The sequence below is a fragment of the Periophthalmus magnuspinnatus genome, chromosome 22, assembly GCF_009829125.3.
Source record: "Periophthalmus magnuspinnatus isolate fPerMag1 chromosome 22, fPerMag1.2.pri, whole genome shotgun sequence".
Lineage (NCBI taxonomy): Eukaryota > Metazoa > Chordata > Actinopteri > Gobiiformes > Gobiidae > Periophthalmus > Periophthalmus magnuspinnatus.
In genome coordinates this window covers 16,908,255-16,926,689 of record NC_047147.1, presented here as the reverse complement: position 1 = coordinate 16,926,689, position 18,435 = coordinate 16,908,255, and the positions used below count along the sequence as shown (strand labels likewise).

Sequence of the window (18,435 nt, the reverse complement as noted above, 5' to 3'; positions counted from 1 at the left end):
AGGTTTTTGGATGATGTTCTTGACTGGAAAGGGCCCTCTGTGTCTTGATCACATGACACAAGCATCAGATATACAAGGTATTTATGAAATCTTCTAATGATTACATGACATTATATTTGATTTATAAATTATTTCATATACACCCAATTCTATTAAAAATGCACCATATTATTATTATTATTATTATTATTATTATTATTATTATTATTATTATTATTATTATTATTATTATTATTATTATTATTATTATTATTATTATTATTATTTGGCTGTGAGCTGTGATGCCTGGAAGAAAGCATGAATGGGTCAGTGGAATTTTGCTTGTGTAGCACTCCCGCTCACATGAGGTCACTGTGCGCATTAGTCATGAGGAGGGAATGCATTGTGGTCACTTTTTAAGACATGGCCGCTGTTGTTCACATCCGTGTGGACAGTCCGCACAATGAAAGCGCCTAGAGGGGTCACTTGAATTGGCTTCGGGGAACAATGTGGATGGCATTGTTTACCAGGTGTGAATAAGAGGGTCTGTTTTGTAATGGAAGAAACCTGAATGCGATTGAATTTGAGTGATTTAATTGCAGTTCATACATGTCTTAATACATAATAAAAAATTGTTTCATTTATTTTACATTTACATCTTGCAGTTGTATAGTTGTGTAGTTAGACCAATCAACATAACAGCTGAAAAAGAACACAAAGGTGGAATAAAAGCAATGCTGCAGGAATTCAAAATAATTGCAAATAAAATTGTAAATTTAAGATTAAATTGTAAAAAATTGTAAGCACCATGTTTTTCTTCATAACATTAACTCCAGTGTATAATGGGAAGGTAACTACTAACTGACCAGAGTGGGCTTAAAATAAACTTCTATCCATTTTTTTTCCTTAATGCTCAAGCTCCAACCTATAAATACACACTTATATTACAGAACTGACTACAACTTCACCTTAGTCTTATCATAACCTGTTAAAAATTGCAAAAATGCCTCAGAGAATGAAACTTATGGTGGTTAAGAGGTCAGTGCCAATAACTTCAATTGTGCCAGATTTCACAGTTAAACCTTTGTAAACATTTCATATTTACATTTTAGTTTGAACATTTCAAACCAAAGAAACACTAAAAATCAAATCAACAAAACACAACAGCATTCACTAACAGATTTACAGGTGTGTACAGCTATAGTTCTTAGTATCTACATTCCACTTCACTAAAAAGCACTATATAAGCAGTCGATTGGCAGCCATGTTTATAAATAGGAAGACGTCTTGAACTCTTCTGGGACCTCACTGTCCAGTTTACAGATCACCTTATAGATGGCCTTCTTCCAGGAGGGGTCCGAGTCTTTGGAGGCAGAGATGGCGTTGTAAAACTCGTGGAGAGTGATTTCTGCAACCTCCAGGAATCGCTCTGGAACCTGCAAAACAAAGAGAAGTAAAGGTGAGCTAGTTAGTTATTCCATATGAATCCTTAAATTAATGCTGAGGGCGGCTGCAAGTCAGTTCCTCAAAACACACAAACTAAGTGTACGGTAAGTCTTCAAAGCCGATAAAAGGGAGCGCCTCTCTTTGTTCTCCGCACTAGAAATGCATCGATGCAAGCATTAACTTTGAATTAAAGACTGACTGTGATTAGCTTTGCCTGTTTTTTCCAACGTGAACTTGAGTAAGCTTTCATTTTGAGGGGTTTTAGGCGAAGCACAAATCCTTAGAAATAAACGAGCGTTACTCCTGATCCCACTGGGGTCAGACTAATAAAATCAGAGATAAACATGTAGCTTCTTCGCAGTCGGTGTCATTATTGATTTAGGATTATGAATATGAAAGGCCATCTTCACAGGTGAGATGCAAAAAATGTAAAGCCTGTTGTTATGGTTGTGAACTGAAGAACGTTGATGAATTGTTTTGAAATCTGTTGTTATTCATAAGTGGCATTCATTATTAAGTCTTGACCAGATTATGGTTATAGACTACATGAATTATATAGTAAAACATGTGTCTCATATAGTGTAACGATACTAAAATTTCAAATTAGATTTTGATACTAAGTAATATACTCGAAGCTAAATGTTGATTCCGATACCCCAATAATAATAAAAACACTCTTTTTTTAGAGAAAAGAATGTCATTTTCAATATTAAATCGCAGTACTTTCTTTAATATTAGTATGTGGTCTTATATCTGTGTAATCCCTCAGTCGTCCAGATAGGTTCCATAGTAGTCCATAGACATACACTAGTCTATGTAGTCTTTTATTTGTTCTGACACAGATCAAGATCATTCAAAAGCTATTCAGGAAAGGTTCATTTCTGTCATGTGAATGTGACTTTTTTAGTGTTGATAATTGCTCAAATGAGGATCTAGCCTTGATTCTAGATTTAGCATCTGATTTTCAATACTTCTGACAACCCTAGTCTTATATAGACTTCTTAAAATTAGATTGCAGTAGATTGTGGATGGTAGTAGATTGCAGTATGAAAATTGTCATTCTCAATTTTTCTCATGGAACCGCCAGCAAATCTCTCTCTATTCTGTTAACCTACACTACAGTAGTTGGGTGCCACGCCTGAAACTGAACTTCATCATTGCATAAGGACTGCTGGTAGCAAAGAATGCTGGGAGATATCCACCCTGCCGCACTTCTTTCCCATCCACTGGCGAGTTAGCACAACAGTTGTTAGTATAAGTTATTTTTCTTTGCCCTCATCTCCTGACACAAAGCATCCCTGGGAAAGGAATGTCTTGGTCCCAAGGTAAAGAAAACGATGCAGTCCTTTCCCACCGAAGGCCCTTCTCCCTCACAATCCGCCGCGTCTTTCTCAGCATTCCGCATCAGTAGCAATCTCGGCCGCGTTCAGGCGTGCCGGTGCTCTAATCCACAGTTGTTTTAGTCGGATTTTGTGGCTTCCTCTTCCCACAGTTTGATAAAGCATCACTCGGGAATTTAGATAATGGTTGTAAGGAATGATCTATCACAGGTGCAGCTAGTTTAAGATGTCAGCACTACATTAGATTAGTGTTAGTCTAATGTAATGCTGACTGTGTAGAACTAGTTAAAAAGTGAAAGGGTGACTATTAGTGAGACTTACATGGAAGTCGTTGGCTTTGTTGTAGTGCATGTTGAGTGCTCGAAACAGCTCTGAGTCTCTGCTGACAGTGATGTCCTTCACGTCCCCCACCCCGTCTACAATGGCCTGCCTCGCAAACTTCTCCATCTGGATGTAGTAGAACTCCCTGAAGTTACTAAACCACTTGATCAGCTGAGAGGTGATGCAGCGGTTGAACTAAGCGAGAGACAGGGAGAGGAAGGAACAGGTATTATTAAATTAGTTTGAAAACCCATTCCTAGCAGCAGAACAGAAGATGTGTATTAGTCTTTGACCTCAACGGACATATAAAAAAGCAGCTTGTTCTGGAAATTAATTAAAAAGGTTGGTTAAAAATTCAATCTCACTTGACTTGAAAATATGAAGATGTGTTTTCAATTCAATCTAAAGTGAGTGTGCTGTTGTGGCTCGGTCTGCCTCGTACCTGCAGGGCACAGGCACCTGATGGTCCGTCACTCACTTTGACGTTAATGACTCTGATCTTTTCCCACCACTGTTCAGGGTGAAAAAACATCTGTCGGGGCGCTGTGTGTCTTGACATTATTCTTGTTATTCTATCTGGTCATCCAGAAAGAAAGGAGCCAAATGCCTAAGGGCTGGGCAGGCATCAAAGACGTTTCTTGTGTGTGGTGTGGCGGGTGAGAGCGGCGTAAGGACACTGGGTGACTCGGGCTGATACGATGGAATCAGACACTGGGATTAGGTGGCTTTTGTGCTCTGCCACTTCCCACCACCGGAGTTTAGGCCAGGAGGAGACGTGACACAGGCAGCCGCCCAGCATCCTCCCCCCTGACCTCAGGGTCACAGTCAGACTGGGACAGGCCTGGACTGACTCTTAGGTTCACAATAAGGGCACAAAAGGGCCTATACTCATAACGATGGTTATAAAGTACTGTTTGTAATTATTAATCTTGGGTTAATATTATCTATTAAACAAATTCTTGGGAGACAAATTACATATTATTTACACTAAAACAATAACAACAATAGATTGAGATGTGCTGGGTGGAAACAGCTAGACATCTCATTTTAAATGAACTGGCTTGTAGAATAGACAACAAGTTGCCACAACTCACATTCTCACTAATGAGTACAAATGCTACACTCTGGCGAACAATGTCGATCCTTTCTCTGTGTGGGTTAGACCTGCGTTAACCAGACCTATACAGTCTATGGTTAACACAAATAATTTTAACACAGATCAATTTGGACTGTTTTTCCTGTCAAACAATAATTTTCATTCAAAAAAGCCTTGTTCTTTTTTCTAATTTCTAATTTAAATGTGTATTACTAAGGACAACTCTAAGGCAAAGACATAAACACAAAAGCACAAATTTTACTGAAAGAAATTACCACAAAATTTAAATGTATCTGACTGGCCACTCCAGGCCAAGTTAGAAAAACAACTAAACAAGGTGATAGCTCACATATTGTTAGAGGATAGAAGAGGTCACAAGCACACAGCAGCAAACTGGACAAAGTAACAAAAGGACATAACAGAGTGGCATAGAGGAGCCAAAGGAGGCCTGCCACGAGGCCCAGGCCACAGGATGTTGTGTTTAGACCCCCGCCCGCCCGGCGGGCCGCCTGCACACTCACACTGCAGCGTCTCTAATACCAACCCTGTGTTGACACTCAATAGCACTGCCGCTCCTACAGAGTCTTTTGTCAGTCCATTTGCTGACTGGAGTGGCCTTTTTAAAGAGAGAATGCCCGTGTATCTCCCTCTGCCCCCAGGACATACTAGCAGCTCAGCGCCTTTGTTATTTAAGCCCTCTGCCTCTTTGTCTCTCCTCCGACACACCGCTGAATGTTTCGGTCCCAAACACACTGGCACAAGTCGCCAGAGTCGTAAACATAATTATACTGGTGAATAAAATTACCTTGACGTCTGGAAAGTAGGTCTTGAGCACATTGGAGCTGGGGTAGCGGGTGTAGAAGAACATGAGCTTGGCCTTCTTCAGATGGCTGGGCGTGAGACCCTCCTGGATGTTCACTTTAAGGTTAAGGCCAAATACAATTTACACACACGAGACACACACAGTGCAAAGTGATAGTGGCACAGAGTATTTTGTTCCCTAATCTGTGGCTAAATTCAATTTGTCTAAAGAACAGCTCGGCATTAAGCAGAGAGTCAATAATGGCCTTAACATGTGTTTATTGGCAAAACAGAATTACTAAATGTGATTAGGGATTTTTAATTAGACAGCAGAGCACTTCATGTCTGGCAGTTACCACAGTTTGTTTGGAAATGTTTCTAAAGAGATGAGCTGATTTGAGATATAATTAGGTTGATTTAAAGACAGCATATGCTGCATTGTGTATACTTTCCAAAACTCAGCATAGGTAGGGTGAAGGAAACATTTGTGAACCATACAGTGTGCTATATATGTTGTCCTATATAGGATTAACATTGTAGTCTATATGCTATCTCTTTCATGACAATTAAAAATTAATTTAATTCTACCTGGGGTCTCAGCCTTTGGCCATGAAGACGGGTTGAAGCAGAGCTTCTGTAGGCTATGCCTTAGGTCATAATATTTCCTTATCAGGCCACTATACCATATATTTATTAGGAATCCTATACTACCTTTGAAATGAGGAAGGTGGAATTAAAGATTGATGTGCTATTGTTCAAAGAGAAAAACAGCTCTTTGCACCATGAAGGTATAGCAAATCCTAAGACACATCTCTTTATATTACTGTCAATTAATATCAATACAGCTGAAGTATTCCATTTTAGGCTTGTTTTGAGACATGGATTTCAATTTTAAAATAAATTTTAATTTGATGTAGTAAAAGTAAAAACTGTATCATTTTTGCACCATGTGCAGGTTCTTTGTGTTGACTTTCCTCTGGGAAATGGCCACTATCCTATTCTTAACGGTGTTCATTGTGACAGGGGAACAGCAAACGCTGAAGACAAGAGCTCAAGTGTTGTGCTGGGGAGGTACTTGTGGTTTGCAGCAGTAGCAGCAGCACTCAGATGTGACCTTTTAGATGCACCACTATCACTCTGATGATGGGGAAAAAGATCCTGCACCTTTTCAAGTCTGAAAAAACAAGGCTTCCTGAAACACAAACCCATGCTTTCTCTGCCTTTGAAAAATTGGCTTTTGTTCCTGGCAATTCTTATCAAAGCCTTGTATTCCTTTTTATTTGTCTTTTTCTAGACTTAAAGTCATTACTCGGCTCAGATTAAAGAAGATGCTATAATTTTCTATGGGGTTAGCCAGATCAAAGAAAAAATTCTCCTTGAAGTTTGTTACTGGAACTGCCCATGCTGCGCTGAACCTCAACTAGCCATTGTTCAAATGGATGTAGAAGGCTGCTGTAAAAATCAAAAGGTAAATGTTTCATGTTATCAAGAGTCTATAACATAACTAAGCAATTGGGCTCTGTGATATTAGAAAAATATACAATATACCATAACTATTAGGAATACTGATACCCGAGTGGCCACTTTATCTTACTGTGGCCCTTTGACTGAAACAGACTAGATTTTACTCCTGGTTGACATATACGATAGACCATAACAATCACAGTAATTTACTTGATTTTATCATTTAAATTTCTCAGTAATATTTAATAGGCGAAATATTTGCGCTGCACAACATTTCACTGAATTATTAATAAAGTTATAGACTCTACATTTTAGATTTAGTTATAATGTCTTTTACCTAATTGGCCAGTGAGGCGACTGCTGTTGTGATTTTGGGCTCTACAAAGATAATTTAATTAAACCTATTACAGTAAAAGGATATATTGAGTGACATGTACGGATTCCGCTCAGCCATGCCCTGCAGCTCCGCACACTCCAGCTTGACGTGGGGCAGACACAGGTTGTCCACAGTGACCGGCCCAAGAGCAGAGGGGCGCGGGTGATGACCTAGGTGTCCCGATGTGACCTTTGACCTCATGGCGATGGCGTCCCAGGGCAGATCGACCGTGTCTGGAGAGCCCCTGTCCATCGCAGCAGCTGTGGGCATGCAGGGGAGGAAGTTGGAGTGCGGGCCATACTTCAACAGGTGCTCCAGGATCTGACTGTCATGGAGCGGGGCACTGTAGTTGAACTGGAAGGGCGACTGGTGCACGGGAAAGGGTCTTTTCACTGACGGGGCGCTGAGGGGAGTCACGACAGGCTTACGGACCACCAGCGACAGAGCCTCGGTTTGATCCTGGGGGCTGTGGGACTCTTCATAATAATCTAAGGAGTGAGTTTTGATTTGCGTGTCATCGCTTTGGGCTGGCTCCTGAATTGCCTTTCTCTCCACACTGATATCTGGAGAGGAGCACATGCGCTGAGGAGGTGACATGTCCAGCCCTGTAGGTGTCATCTTTCGGAAAACTCGATCCACGCACTCGCCCACGGCTCGGGACAGCTCCTCCTTCAATGTGTCTTCTAAACTGTCCCTTATGTAGCTTAATTTGACCCTATCCTTACACTCTGCAGCCACTCTAGTATTCTTCCTGTCAAAATCTTCCTCAGAGCTGACATACCTCGACTCTGTGCTCTCATCTAAGTTCATTTCGTCATCTGGATCTTCTTGGTTATAAACTTGTAGAAACTTTTCCTGCAGTTGTTGAAGGAGTCGCTGCATGCTGTGGAGTTGCTCTTTAAGTCTGTGGCACTCCTCATCTTTACTGCTGCTGTCACGTCCTAATTTTCGACCCACGTCTAAATTGTGTTCCTGATGTTGGGGCAGTCGTTGTTTCCGTTTGTTCTCCCTGTAGGGGTCTCTAACTTCCCTCCCCTCTCTCACCTCCACTTCGGACTTATCGACATCCCCGTGCGGCCGGCTGGTTGGAGAGCCAGCCATCACACGGATGATGTTCTCCACTCTTGCTCTCTTTGCCTGCGAGAGGAGAGTAAATAGATTGTAAATTTAACCATGATTACTGATGTCACAGAATAGTATAAATATTGCTGGGTTTCAGATGACATCACAACAATCTACAGGCCAATAATATTTAATAAAGACGGGGAAGCTAAAATTAATACTGTTAAAATGTAGGTTTCTGTTGTAATAAAGGGACTAGTAAATAATAAAAATGATCATTATAAAAATGTACCATATTTCATGGCACATTTCAAGTACAATGTAATCAAAAGGACAACTGAGAGTATGACATAATCACATTCAAGAATCTGAAACCCAGCAACAGACCCTTTAAAAGTTTGTAATCAAATATTTTTTTAAATTCCCGAATGGAGACAACTGGAGGCAAAAGTGAAGGGAAAACTATTTCAGTAGAGAACAGAATCAGTGGTTGTTTGGTAAATGATAACGACTCAGATACACACACAGATACATGTGAGTGATATCAGAGCCCAGTTTATAGACATTTACAACTGTCTTTTACATTAAGTGTTCATTTCCAGGCAATTATGATAGACACTAGAATTTTTGAAAAGATAAAACCAGGACACCTCCACAATAATTTCATTTTACTTAGATATTTATAACATACTTTACCACAAATTATATGTTTGTGAAGATAAAATAAATAATTTTGAAATTAGAAAATAGTACTTACTTTACATTTGTAATATTATAGCAAACTAAATGACATTTCTACACTGGAAATTCAAAATTGTTGCTTATTGGTTGTTGTATAAACAGTATCATTTAGAGCTGATGTCAAATAATAATTGATAAATGTTTTATTTTCATCTTGCATCTATTCTAGTATTTTGAACATTCTGATGACATTTTAAAAAGTATAGAATTATAGTTGTAGGATTTATGACAACACTTTATTTAAATGTAATATATTCCCAAAATCAAACCATAGTGGACATAACTTTCAATAGAAAAATAATATGTTTGAATAAAGTCAGCCATGCAAAAGGTGTTTAACTGATCAGAAGTAAATTAATGATTTCACAGGTATAAATATTAACCATGACCAAACTGCTCTGTTTCTCTTCACAGTAAACTTAGCACTTAAATTTGACATTGTGGCATTCCTACCTGCAGGTGGTCACTGATGGGATGCTCCCCCTCCAAGCTGGCCCCCGTGGACACATTGGGGGATGCTGCCTCTGCCATGCTGTCCTTGGAGGAGACACTGCTGCGGTCCTCCTGGCCAGAGTCGGCACTGCACAGGTAGTAGTGTCCCTCCTCCATGGCTCTCTTTGCCGGGAGGGTCTTTCTCAGGAGCTGGGAGATGATGGAGCCGCTGGAGTAGGGTGTGGAGGGCAGGGGCTCCTCATACATGTTTCTTCTGAAGCAGGGAAGCAGGACCTCAGGCTTGTCCTCGTCTAGACCGCCCTCACCCGAGCCGTGCATGCTCTGATCAGGAAGACTGAGGTTCATACTCAACCCGCGGCACAAGAGCACGGCACAAGCAAAATAACAATCTGGAATTGTAAAAAGAAAAAAAATCATATTATGTGGACAATTTGGATAATAGGCAAAATACAAGCACAATATAAAAACATCTATCATCCAAATGCAGTTGAAAACCTTCTAAATTATTGATTATGTGTTCAAATCCAATAACAATATAAGATGTCAATAAAGAATTTCTATGCAAAGATCAATTGGTAATTTTCTACTTTGAAAATAAAAATTCTGTCTCAAAAATGTAAGAAAGGCCAAACACGTTACAGAATAAATTGATGATGAGGCAACACAGAGCAATCACTTTCCAGGCTTCTGATTAAATGTTTCAGCCGTTAAAGAGATTAAAATTACATTTTAACTAAATAAATGCATAATTAAAATAATATTTTAAAATAAAACATATAAATGTATACTTGTCTAAATAAATTGTAAGGTAAACAACTATGTGTAATTGCTATTAGTAGACTAAATTAAATTTTGTAAGAACAATAACACTTAAATGATAAGTACACTAAGAAACAGTGCAATACTATGACTGTGCTGTGTTTTGCAATAACTTCCACCACCAAAACAAAATTGAGCTTCTTATGTATTTGTAAAATATATCCTAAGCTTTGGGGGTCATTTGATTTATTTTTTTGTTTAGAAATGTTATGTAACATGTAACAATGTAACAATTTTATTAAAATTGGCTTGATATAAAATATAATATTTTATGTGTAACCTACAATTATTTTATAGCTTCTGGTGTACATTAAACAGACTAAATATAAGCTACATGCCTACTATATATTTTCCCCAAAACTAAAAAATAAAATAAATAAATAGACAAATCGAACTTTGAAACTGGGGAAGAAGGCACACAGACACATATAAATGAAACCTTATCTTATCTACCCAGAGTTAAAAGTTTTGAAATGTTTTGAAAATGGTCAATGGAGAAAAGGACAAGGTTAAAAGATGTAGTGCGCAGAGTGGGACTCACCTGTTGCGTTGGGACGAGCTGTGAGGGACTGGCCTGTCCTCTGTGAGCTGGACAGGAGTGAAGAGCAGGCGGCGCACCATCAAACAGAGGGGGCGTGGTCATGCAAAACAAATGTGGTCATTTATTTAGGGTTCTCAAGTCTACGTCAGCGTAGAGATGGCTTTGTGGTTACAGCCTATCAAACTATGCTAAATTATATAAATGATATGTTTGTAAAAAGGCAAACAAATAGAGCAAATAAAATACATTAGCCTGATAAGTCTGTTTGTCTTGAGCTTCAAATGCAAAGTTAGAATAATAAAGAACAAAAGAATTAAAAAGACCTCAGGGGGAAAGAGGTTATCTTACATGTGTTTTCACAGCTTATATTTATGTTAACCTGTAAATTGAGTGGGTTTTTATTCTTGACCATAATCATAGGTTCATGTTATAATACCAGTGTAAGAGTCGCTCATGTCAGCTCACCCCTCCGGTCGGACCACTTGGTTTGTCCCACGCCGCTTCCTCGCCTCTCTCTCTTTACCGTGACCGGACTTCCCTTCCGCTGACCGGGCTGCTGTCACACAGCCATCATGTTATCTCGTTCCCGGTGTCTTACCAGGAATTTGGGACGTTCCCTCTCCGTCATTCGCCAGGTAGGCGACAGTACGTGGCGTGATACTGTGCTGCTGGCCGTTACTCGGAGCCTCGGTGCTGCATGTGTGTCCAGTGTGTCTCTATGGGAGCTAGCGTTAGCATTAGCTGCTCGCTGCTGTAGGCCACAGACAGGCCGTAACATTGGGAGCCAAGGACAGTATGACACTTCACTCCTTGAAATCTTTGGTTATGTCTGTGTTCAAGTCAAACAACATACGCAAACGGTGTACCTTTGTTTATACAAAAAGTCTTTTACAAAGCATAATTAATCGACTAAGTAGTTACAAACTATCCAAATGATTCCTGTAGGTTAAGTTAACTGTATGCTAGCATCGACATGCTAAATACACACGAACGTCATAAGCAGGTAGATAAGTCTGTAGTTTTGGTGTGATACTTATGAACAAAGTGTCCACACCGTAGTATTGACCTAATCAACTTAGCATCACGGATATGTTAATTGAAAACACGCGTTAAATAGTTGAGTCATTTTGCGAGATTTTTTTGAAACCCCATGGTCGCTGGTCAATGTAAATGCCAAAGGTTAGACATGTTGCTGCGACCCTTGGCCTAACTTTCTGCTTTTGTTGTCATAGGGAAATAAAGTGTTCTCCCGTCAAGCTACTGCAGGTATGTTGTTAGTCTCGTCTGCTCAATCAACCATGTCATTTGTGTAATTTTTTTGCATTCTTTTTGAAATCCACAGCCCTCTCTACTAGTCATGGTGTAATTTACAATAAAAGTCTGTAAGTACACGTGTATTAAGTGCCACCAAATAATAAACATAACTGTAATTTTAAGTTAAATTTTAACGGTTAAATGTGTTTTTGTTGTGTAGTTATTGTCATACAGTATTTCCCACACAAAATGATAGTAATTGTTTATGTAACTGCTCTTTTATTCTTTACATTTTTCAATCAGAAATTCACAACCTCGGTCTAGTGTCTTCCAAATTCAGTACTTTAGGACATCTGCAGCCTACAGTAGGTGTAAATAATTTAAATGTTATGATATTAAACTGCTATGTCTCAACTAAGCATGAAGTTTGTCCTATAATATCTTAGGAGATGACGTTGTCACAGTTAAGACCCCGGCGTTTGCAGAATCCGTCACAGAGGGAGATGTGAGGTGGGAGAAAGGTAAGCACTTCTTCCAGCAATGACTTTATAATTAGAATGGGCTTGGTTTGAAATGCTGAAGTGGATGTTTCTTTCCACAGCTGTTGGAGACACTGTGACGGAGGATGAGGTGGTGTGTGAAATTGAGACTGATAAGGTTAGCTTTTTACGCTGATGTGTTTTTTCAACATTTTGAATCTACTTAATATGGATACTATTGTTCCTTCTCTACAGACATCTGTACAGGTCCCCTCCCCTGCTGCTGGAGTGATCGAAGAGCTTTTGGTTCCTGATGGAGGCAAAGTTGAAGGTGGCACTCCACTGTTCAAGCTTAGAAAAGGAGGTAAATATTAACTGTTCTTACGTATGATTTTATTTTAACATATTTGTCATTGCATTGTCATTTAAAGCCGATAATATGTCCTTCTACTTTTATTAGCGGGTGCTCCTAAAGCAGCTGAAGCTCCTAAAGTGGAGGCCCCTCCTACAGCTTCCCCTCCTCCTCCCCCCTCTCCCACTTCACCCCCTCCCTCCATCGTGGGCCCCATTCCCACTACAATGCCCCCTGTGCCACCTGTGCCAGCACATGCTATGGCCGCCAAACCAGGTTAGTAGTTGGGAAACAGAAGGTCTGTGTCATGTGAGAAGTGTGCACAGTGACAGCTGTACTCTTACTTTACATTACATGATTTAATTTTTGAGTTTCTCAGGACACTCAGCAAAAGTTCTACATTGTAAAGTACTTACTTGTAAATCTTTGTTATAGTTTCGGCCATCAAACCCACCCCAGCTCCAGCTGCACCAGTGGCTCAAACAGAAGGAGTGGTGAAAGGGGCCAGGACAGAGAGCAGGGTTGGTGCAGTTAATATCAAATTTATTTTCTTAGTAAAGTTGAATGCATCTAAAATAAAACAGTGTTATCTGTATATTGTAAATTAGGTCAAGATGAACCGGATGAGACTGAGAATAGCTCAGAGACTGAAGGAAGCTCAAAATACCTGTGCGATGTTGACTACTTTTAATGAGGTTGACATGAGGTAAGAAATTATTTTGCATTAATATGTCCTTAATGTACAATATTAAAGTTTAGCATGTTACACAAAGTGTTTATTTACAGTAAAGAATTAGTTTATGATGTGTTAAAAGCCTTAACAAGACAACACAAATGGTTTACAGAAGATGATTGTTATAGATTGAATCAGCCCAATCGGAAAAGCTTTTTGAAAACTGATACCCTTTTAAACACAGGAATGTAAATATTTGGTCATAATTCCATCTAAAACCAAGATAAGAATGGTTAAAACAGGTTTTATTAATTTACAAGGAAATGTTGTTGTCTGCACTTGCCCTCAGCACTAAAGAGGACACTTTGAGGATTTCTTTTCCCCGCAAATGTATGGTGTCAGCTTTCCGCTATTCAGGGTTTTCTATGTATCCTAATTAGATTGACATTGACGGTCTGGAGGAAGACTTCCCAGGCTAGGGCTCATCTGGAGCCGAAGGAGCGAGTCAGAGAAGAGGGCCCACAGAGACCTGTGTGCTGAGTGCTGGAACTGCCTCCACTGATATGGGCTTTTATGACAGCCCAATAAGATTTACAGGCTCTAGAAAATGAAGATTTTTATCGCTTCTTCTCTTCTTTCTCGGAGTGTCTGTGTCTTGGGAGGGGCTAATTGTGTTAGTGAAGAAACCCTAGAGCTTCAACAGTGTTATAGACAGGAAAACAAACAATTAAAAAGTGAGTTACACAAGGAAAAAATGCTTGTGATAAAAATTATTAGCCCAATCTCAGTTGGTCTAATTCATTATAGGTTGCCTCTGCATCTGTAAAGGCTATTAAAACAATAACAGTTTGCCCTTTATTCTTTCCACAGTAACATCTCCGAAATGAGGAAGAGCTATAAAGATGCTTTTCTGAAAAAGCACAACATCAAATTGGGCTTCATGTCTGCATTTGTGAAAGCTGCTGCCTATGCTCTCAGTGACCAACCTGCTGTCAATGCCGGTACAACTGTAACTTTTAAGAACAAAAAAACCCACTTGGTGGTGTGTCTTTGCACGTCCTGGTATCAAGTCACTATATAAAGATGTGTGGTGAACAAAGACCCATATTTCATTTCCAAACCTCAAACCATGTCAGCTTGTGCACTTGCCTCCTTACCAACTGCCCTATTTATTTCCAACCACTAAAGGAAGCTTTTCTGTATTACTTAGGTTTAAAGAGTTTAAAAATGTCTGTGGCTTTGACCACTTTTATTTGTTTGTGACTCCAGAGATTGATGCATGCTTTTCATTATGCACTATAATGTAACCAGTACACTTTACCTACATTTTTGTTTACAGTTATTGATGATACAACCAAAGAGATTGTGTACAGGGATTATGTGGACATCAGTGTGGCTGTGGCCACACCAAAGGTAAAACTCTGAAATAATGAAAAATTGAATAAAGGTTTTAATGCAGTACTATATAACTTGCTAAAATTTACCTGTGACAGGGTCTGGTGGTTCCAGTTATTCGAAATGTTGAGGGAATGAACTTTGCAGACATTGAAAAAGCCATTAATTTGTTGGGAGAAAAGGTAAAGAGTTTTGTCTTTTTTTTGTTTTGAGGTATGATCTGAATACATTTTTAATGAATATTTTGAATCTTTACAGGCGCGCAAAAATGAGCTTGCTGTTGAAGATATGGATGGTGGAACTTTCACCATTAGCAATGGTGGTGTTTTTGGATCCATGTTTGGGACACCTATCATTAATCCACCTCAGTCTGCCATTTTGGGCATGCATGGCATCTTTGACAGGCCTGTTGCTATTGGTGGAAAGGTGAAATAGCATTTTAACATTAACCATGACCCATTTCCAGTTTTTAAATATGAGTATCTTTTGGTCCAGGTGGAGATCCGTCCCATGATGTACGTTGCCCTGACATATGACCATCGTCTTATTGATGGACGAGAGGCAGTAACTTTCCTGCGCAAGATTAAGTCTGTGGTAGAGGACCCCAGGGTGTTGCTTCTTGACATGTAAAATTGAAATCACCAACCAAACAACGATGACAATAGACAACGGCCAACTCACCCAGTGAACTTTACTATGACTGCAGTTGTTGTAATAAGCCAATAGAAAGGGATTTTATGAAACAGTTGGAAGTGCAATGGACATTTTAAAGGCTTGCAGGGGTAGCGATGCACTGCTTGGGTTTGGCAGTTTAATTGGTGCTGGTCTTAAGATCAAAAGCTATTACTTGTACTACACCTATGTTTTCTATATACAAATCAAAATGTCAGCATATTTCCAAGTTGATGGCAAAGTTAACTGCATTGTATTGTTTTATCTAGCACTGGGTTAAAGATACACATGTTTTCAAATGAAATGTCAGAAGTGAGGAAGATATGTTTATGCCATGTATTTCATTATAATGAAATGCTGTGTAACAGATTATTTAAAAGAAACTTTTAAAAATAAATTTGCATTAATGAACTGGAACTTTGATTAAATTTGGGGAACTCATTCACATCTGGAACTATCATTCTCAAGCTTATGTTTGGTGTGTTCTCTTAACACGAATAAAATGTTGCTCTATCCATGACCTTGTTACAACTGGCCTATATTTAGAGGAAAAAGTCAAAGGATGTATTTTTGTATCTCTTTATTTTCTGATTTCCATTTTGGAAGCACAAAAACTGCATGTTCTATGGATTCACCGACTCTACGCAGTTGTCAGTTTCATACCCACGGTTTCATAGTGTTTGATAGAGCTCTGCTCTTGCCTCCTAGCAGCTTAAAGCCTTCCAGGAGATGGCGCTAAAGAAGGGATGGCACTTGATGTCACTCACACCACCACCTCCCGAGCCCAGACGATATCCAGCATCATACTGAAGCAGCTGCAACACAACAACGCGGTTTGAAACTTATTTTAAAACACAGAAAGTCACCAGATGTAGTACATAGTGCAGATAGAGCCCGGATACTGACTTCAGTGAGCAGAGACGCGGCCGCGGCGCTCAGGTGTTCTGGGATCAGCAGCTGTGTGTGAGAGTGGATTCCCGCGGGATGCAGCTGCCACAGAGGCTGCTCAACAGAGACACACTTTTTAACGTGCACGTAGTGTAATATCACAGAACGTAGTGACACAGTTTCAGAACTATAACTCATTAAAGTTAGATTATGGATGATCGCATACCATTCCTGTTAGTAGCTCAAACAACAAAGCCCCTAGACTCCACCAATCACACGCCTCCGTGACTCTTGACACACCTCCAATTTCTGTAGAAATAAGTATTTTATCTCTAGTATTTTATGCATTATCAAACGTAATTTTTGGTTTCCTCAATAATTTATATTTGCCACTAGAGGGCACTGTAAAGAAGGAGACGTCTTGAAGATTTTACCTGGTGCACAGTACATCTGCTCCATGGCTTTGGTGCAAATTTCTGTCTGGACTTCACTCCACTGGCCAAAAAATGTCAAACACACCTTTCCTGTAAGTCAATAGAACAAATATTGTGTTAAAAAGTGGGGGATTATTAGCTACATTTTTACATTTGTAAAAATAAGTAAATGGTTACAATAGAATAGTGAGTAAATAGAAGAGCATTGAAGCTAAAGCTCTGCATGTATGTTTGCACAATCATCATAAAAAAGCCTGTGACAATAATATATCCCATATAAATAGCCTATTGTAGCTATGCTCACCATTAAAAGTGAGCAGAATGTTCCTGGGGTTGAGATCTTTACAGATGATGCCTTGCTCGTGCAGACTCTCCAGGGCCAGCAGGACCTGTGCCCCCCACACACGCACCTCAGCCTCTGGAAGCCCCCAACACTGTGCTGCTGCTGCTTTCTCCGGCTTGGAGGTCTTCACTGCTATTCGAGGTAAGTGACACCACCCATCCACCTCAATGATCTGATCCTCTCCACATCCATCTGAGCTGTCAGATTTTAGCTTCTCTCTTTTCTTATACTGTGTACTCCCAAACCAAGACCAACCTGAAAACGGTGCTCCCTTGGATTCCTCAGCACCTGATTTCTTTTCAACTTCCTTTTTGACCATATCCAGAATCGAACCTTGTTTGCCATCTATGTTATTACAGAAGGAGGCAGAAGTCCAGGAAGTGTCTCTATATTCTGAAAACACTGCTCGATCTGTACTTTGGATCACTACCATCCCTTTATTTTCCTCAGAGGTGGGACTGTTTTTATCATTGCTGTGTTGATCTGTATTGCTGTCACCTAAAAAAGATCCTTGTTCACAATTACTGGTATCCCATGCTGCTCTACCATGCATCTGGGTTTGGCAGTGGAGTGGAAGGTACAAAATGGCAGGGGTACTCTCACCATTTCCTGATTTTGGAGAAGACTTTATCACACTCTCTGCCACTGCATAAAGATTGGCTCTCTCTCCACTCTTTTCTGTGGCTTTCCAGGCAGTTTCAAAATCTGAACTGCACTCTATGAGACCTGTCCCTGTCTTTTTCTGATCCAATCCTGACATTACATCTAGAGCCTGATTGATGCGTGCACAGGACAGAGGAAGAGCAAGCTTTTCCTGAGATACGCCGGACTGCAAATACAAACTTGGGGCAGGTGGGTGGATATGCGCGCTGAGCTGAGTCTTAGAGGGGCCCGAATGTAAGGACAAGCGGTCAAGGTTAGTGAAAAATGAGGATCTGGTATTCTGCAAGCAGCCGGTCTCCTCAATGTAAGAGTGGGTCCGGCAGTTGTCCACCCTGTGCATGAAGTCAGCCTCCGTGGGGTCTGTGTTTGGGGAGTGCGATGCCCTCCCTCCCTGCCCCCCGTTGTGGTTGTGCTGGTAGTCCGTGCTAATGGCAGGTGAGGTGTGACTGGTTTTCATCCTGGTGTGGTGTTGTCCAGGGAAGGTGCATTCAGGGTGCTCCTTGGCCTTCTCGTGACGAAGCTTGTGCAGTTTGGAGAAGAGCCTTCCACCTAAAATGACAATGAGAGATATTGATATTAAAAACTTGTACAATGTTATAGGTTTTAAACTCAAAGTCCAATGTTTGTTATGATATTGTGGTATTGCAGACATTTCCAGTTTCAAATTATTAGGGTGGTGGTTATGTATAGTGATAATATTTTGATGTTGGCTGTTTCTTTAGCAGAACAATGGATTTCAGACCCCAAAACATTTAATTTTGTAGCTGAGTTTCAGATAACACGCCAACATTCTATAGGCCTACAATATGTAATGGTGAGTATTATTCATATGCAGAAATGTTG

General features: G+C 40.0%; 3 protein-coding genes across 3 annotated transcripts in view; 1 reads left to right on the top strand and 2 right to left on the bottom strand.

The window, feature by feature from the left end:
- Positions 1 to 1,029: 1,029 nt before the first annotated feature.
- On the bottom strand, positions 1,030 to 10,482 carry prox2 (prospero homeobox 2). Its single transcript, XM_033988487.2, has 6 exons — positions 10,440 to 10,482; positions 9,080 to 9,468; positions 6,869 to 7,960; positions 4,988 to 5,095; positions 3,087 to 3,281; positions 1,030 to 1,415 (listed from the first exon to the last, which is right to left on the bottom strand). Exons 2-6 carry the CDS (start codon positions 9,422 to 9,424, stop codon positions 1,248 to 1,250), a joined length of 1,908 nt encoding a protein of 635 aa, XP_033844378.1. The 5' UTR covers positions 9,425 to 9,468; positions 10,440 to 10,482; the 3' UTR covers positions 1,030 to 1,247.
- Positions 10,483 to 10,977: 495 nt separating this feature from the next.
- Positions 10,978 to 15,675, top strand: dlst (dihydrolipoamide S-succinyltransferase). Its single transcript, XM_033987635.2, has 15 exons — positions 10,978 to 11,074; positions 11,672 to 11,705; positions 11,782 to 11,821; positions 11,997 to 12,058; positions 12,140 to 12,214; positions 12,295 to 12,350; positions 12,428 to 12,536; positions 12,633 to 12,800; positions 12,960 to 13,045; positions 13,133 to 13,230; positions 14,068 to 14,198; positions 14,537 to 14,610; positions 14,691 to 14,774; positions 14,851 to 15,018; positions 15,088 to 15,675. The coding sequence occupies exons 1-15, from the start codon at positions 11,012 to 11,014 to the stop codon at positions 15,220 to 15,222; spliced, it is 1,383 nt and encodes a 460-aa protein (XP_033843526.1). The 5' UTR covers positions 10,978 to 11,011; the 3' UTR covers positions 15,223 to 15,675.
- Positions 15,676 to 15,925: 250 nt separating this feature from the next.
- The window catches only part of rps6kl1 (ribosomal protein S6 kinase-like 1), a 29,247-nt gene continuing 26,737 nt past the window's right edge, over positions 15,926 to 18,435 (bottom strand). Inside the window, 5 exon segments of the mRNA XM_055231027.1 lie at positions 15,926 to 16,079; positions 16,171 to 16,266; positions 16,379 to 16,461; positions 16,587 to 16,676; positions 16,891 to 18,141. Of these exon segments, the coding sequence (XP_055087002.1) occupies positions 15,969 to 16,079; positions 16,171 to 16,266; positions 16,379 to 16,461; positions 16,587 to 16,676; positions 16,891 to 18,141 (1,631 nt within the window). The 3' untranslated portion in view covers positions 15,926 to 15,968.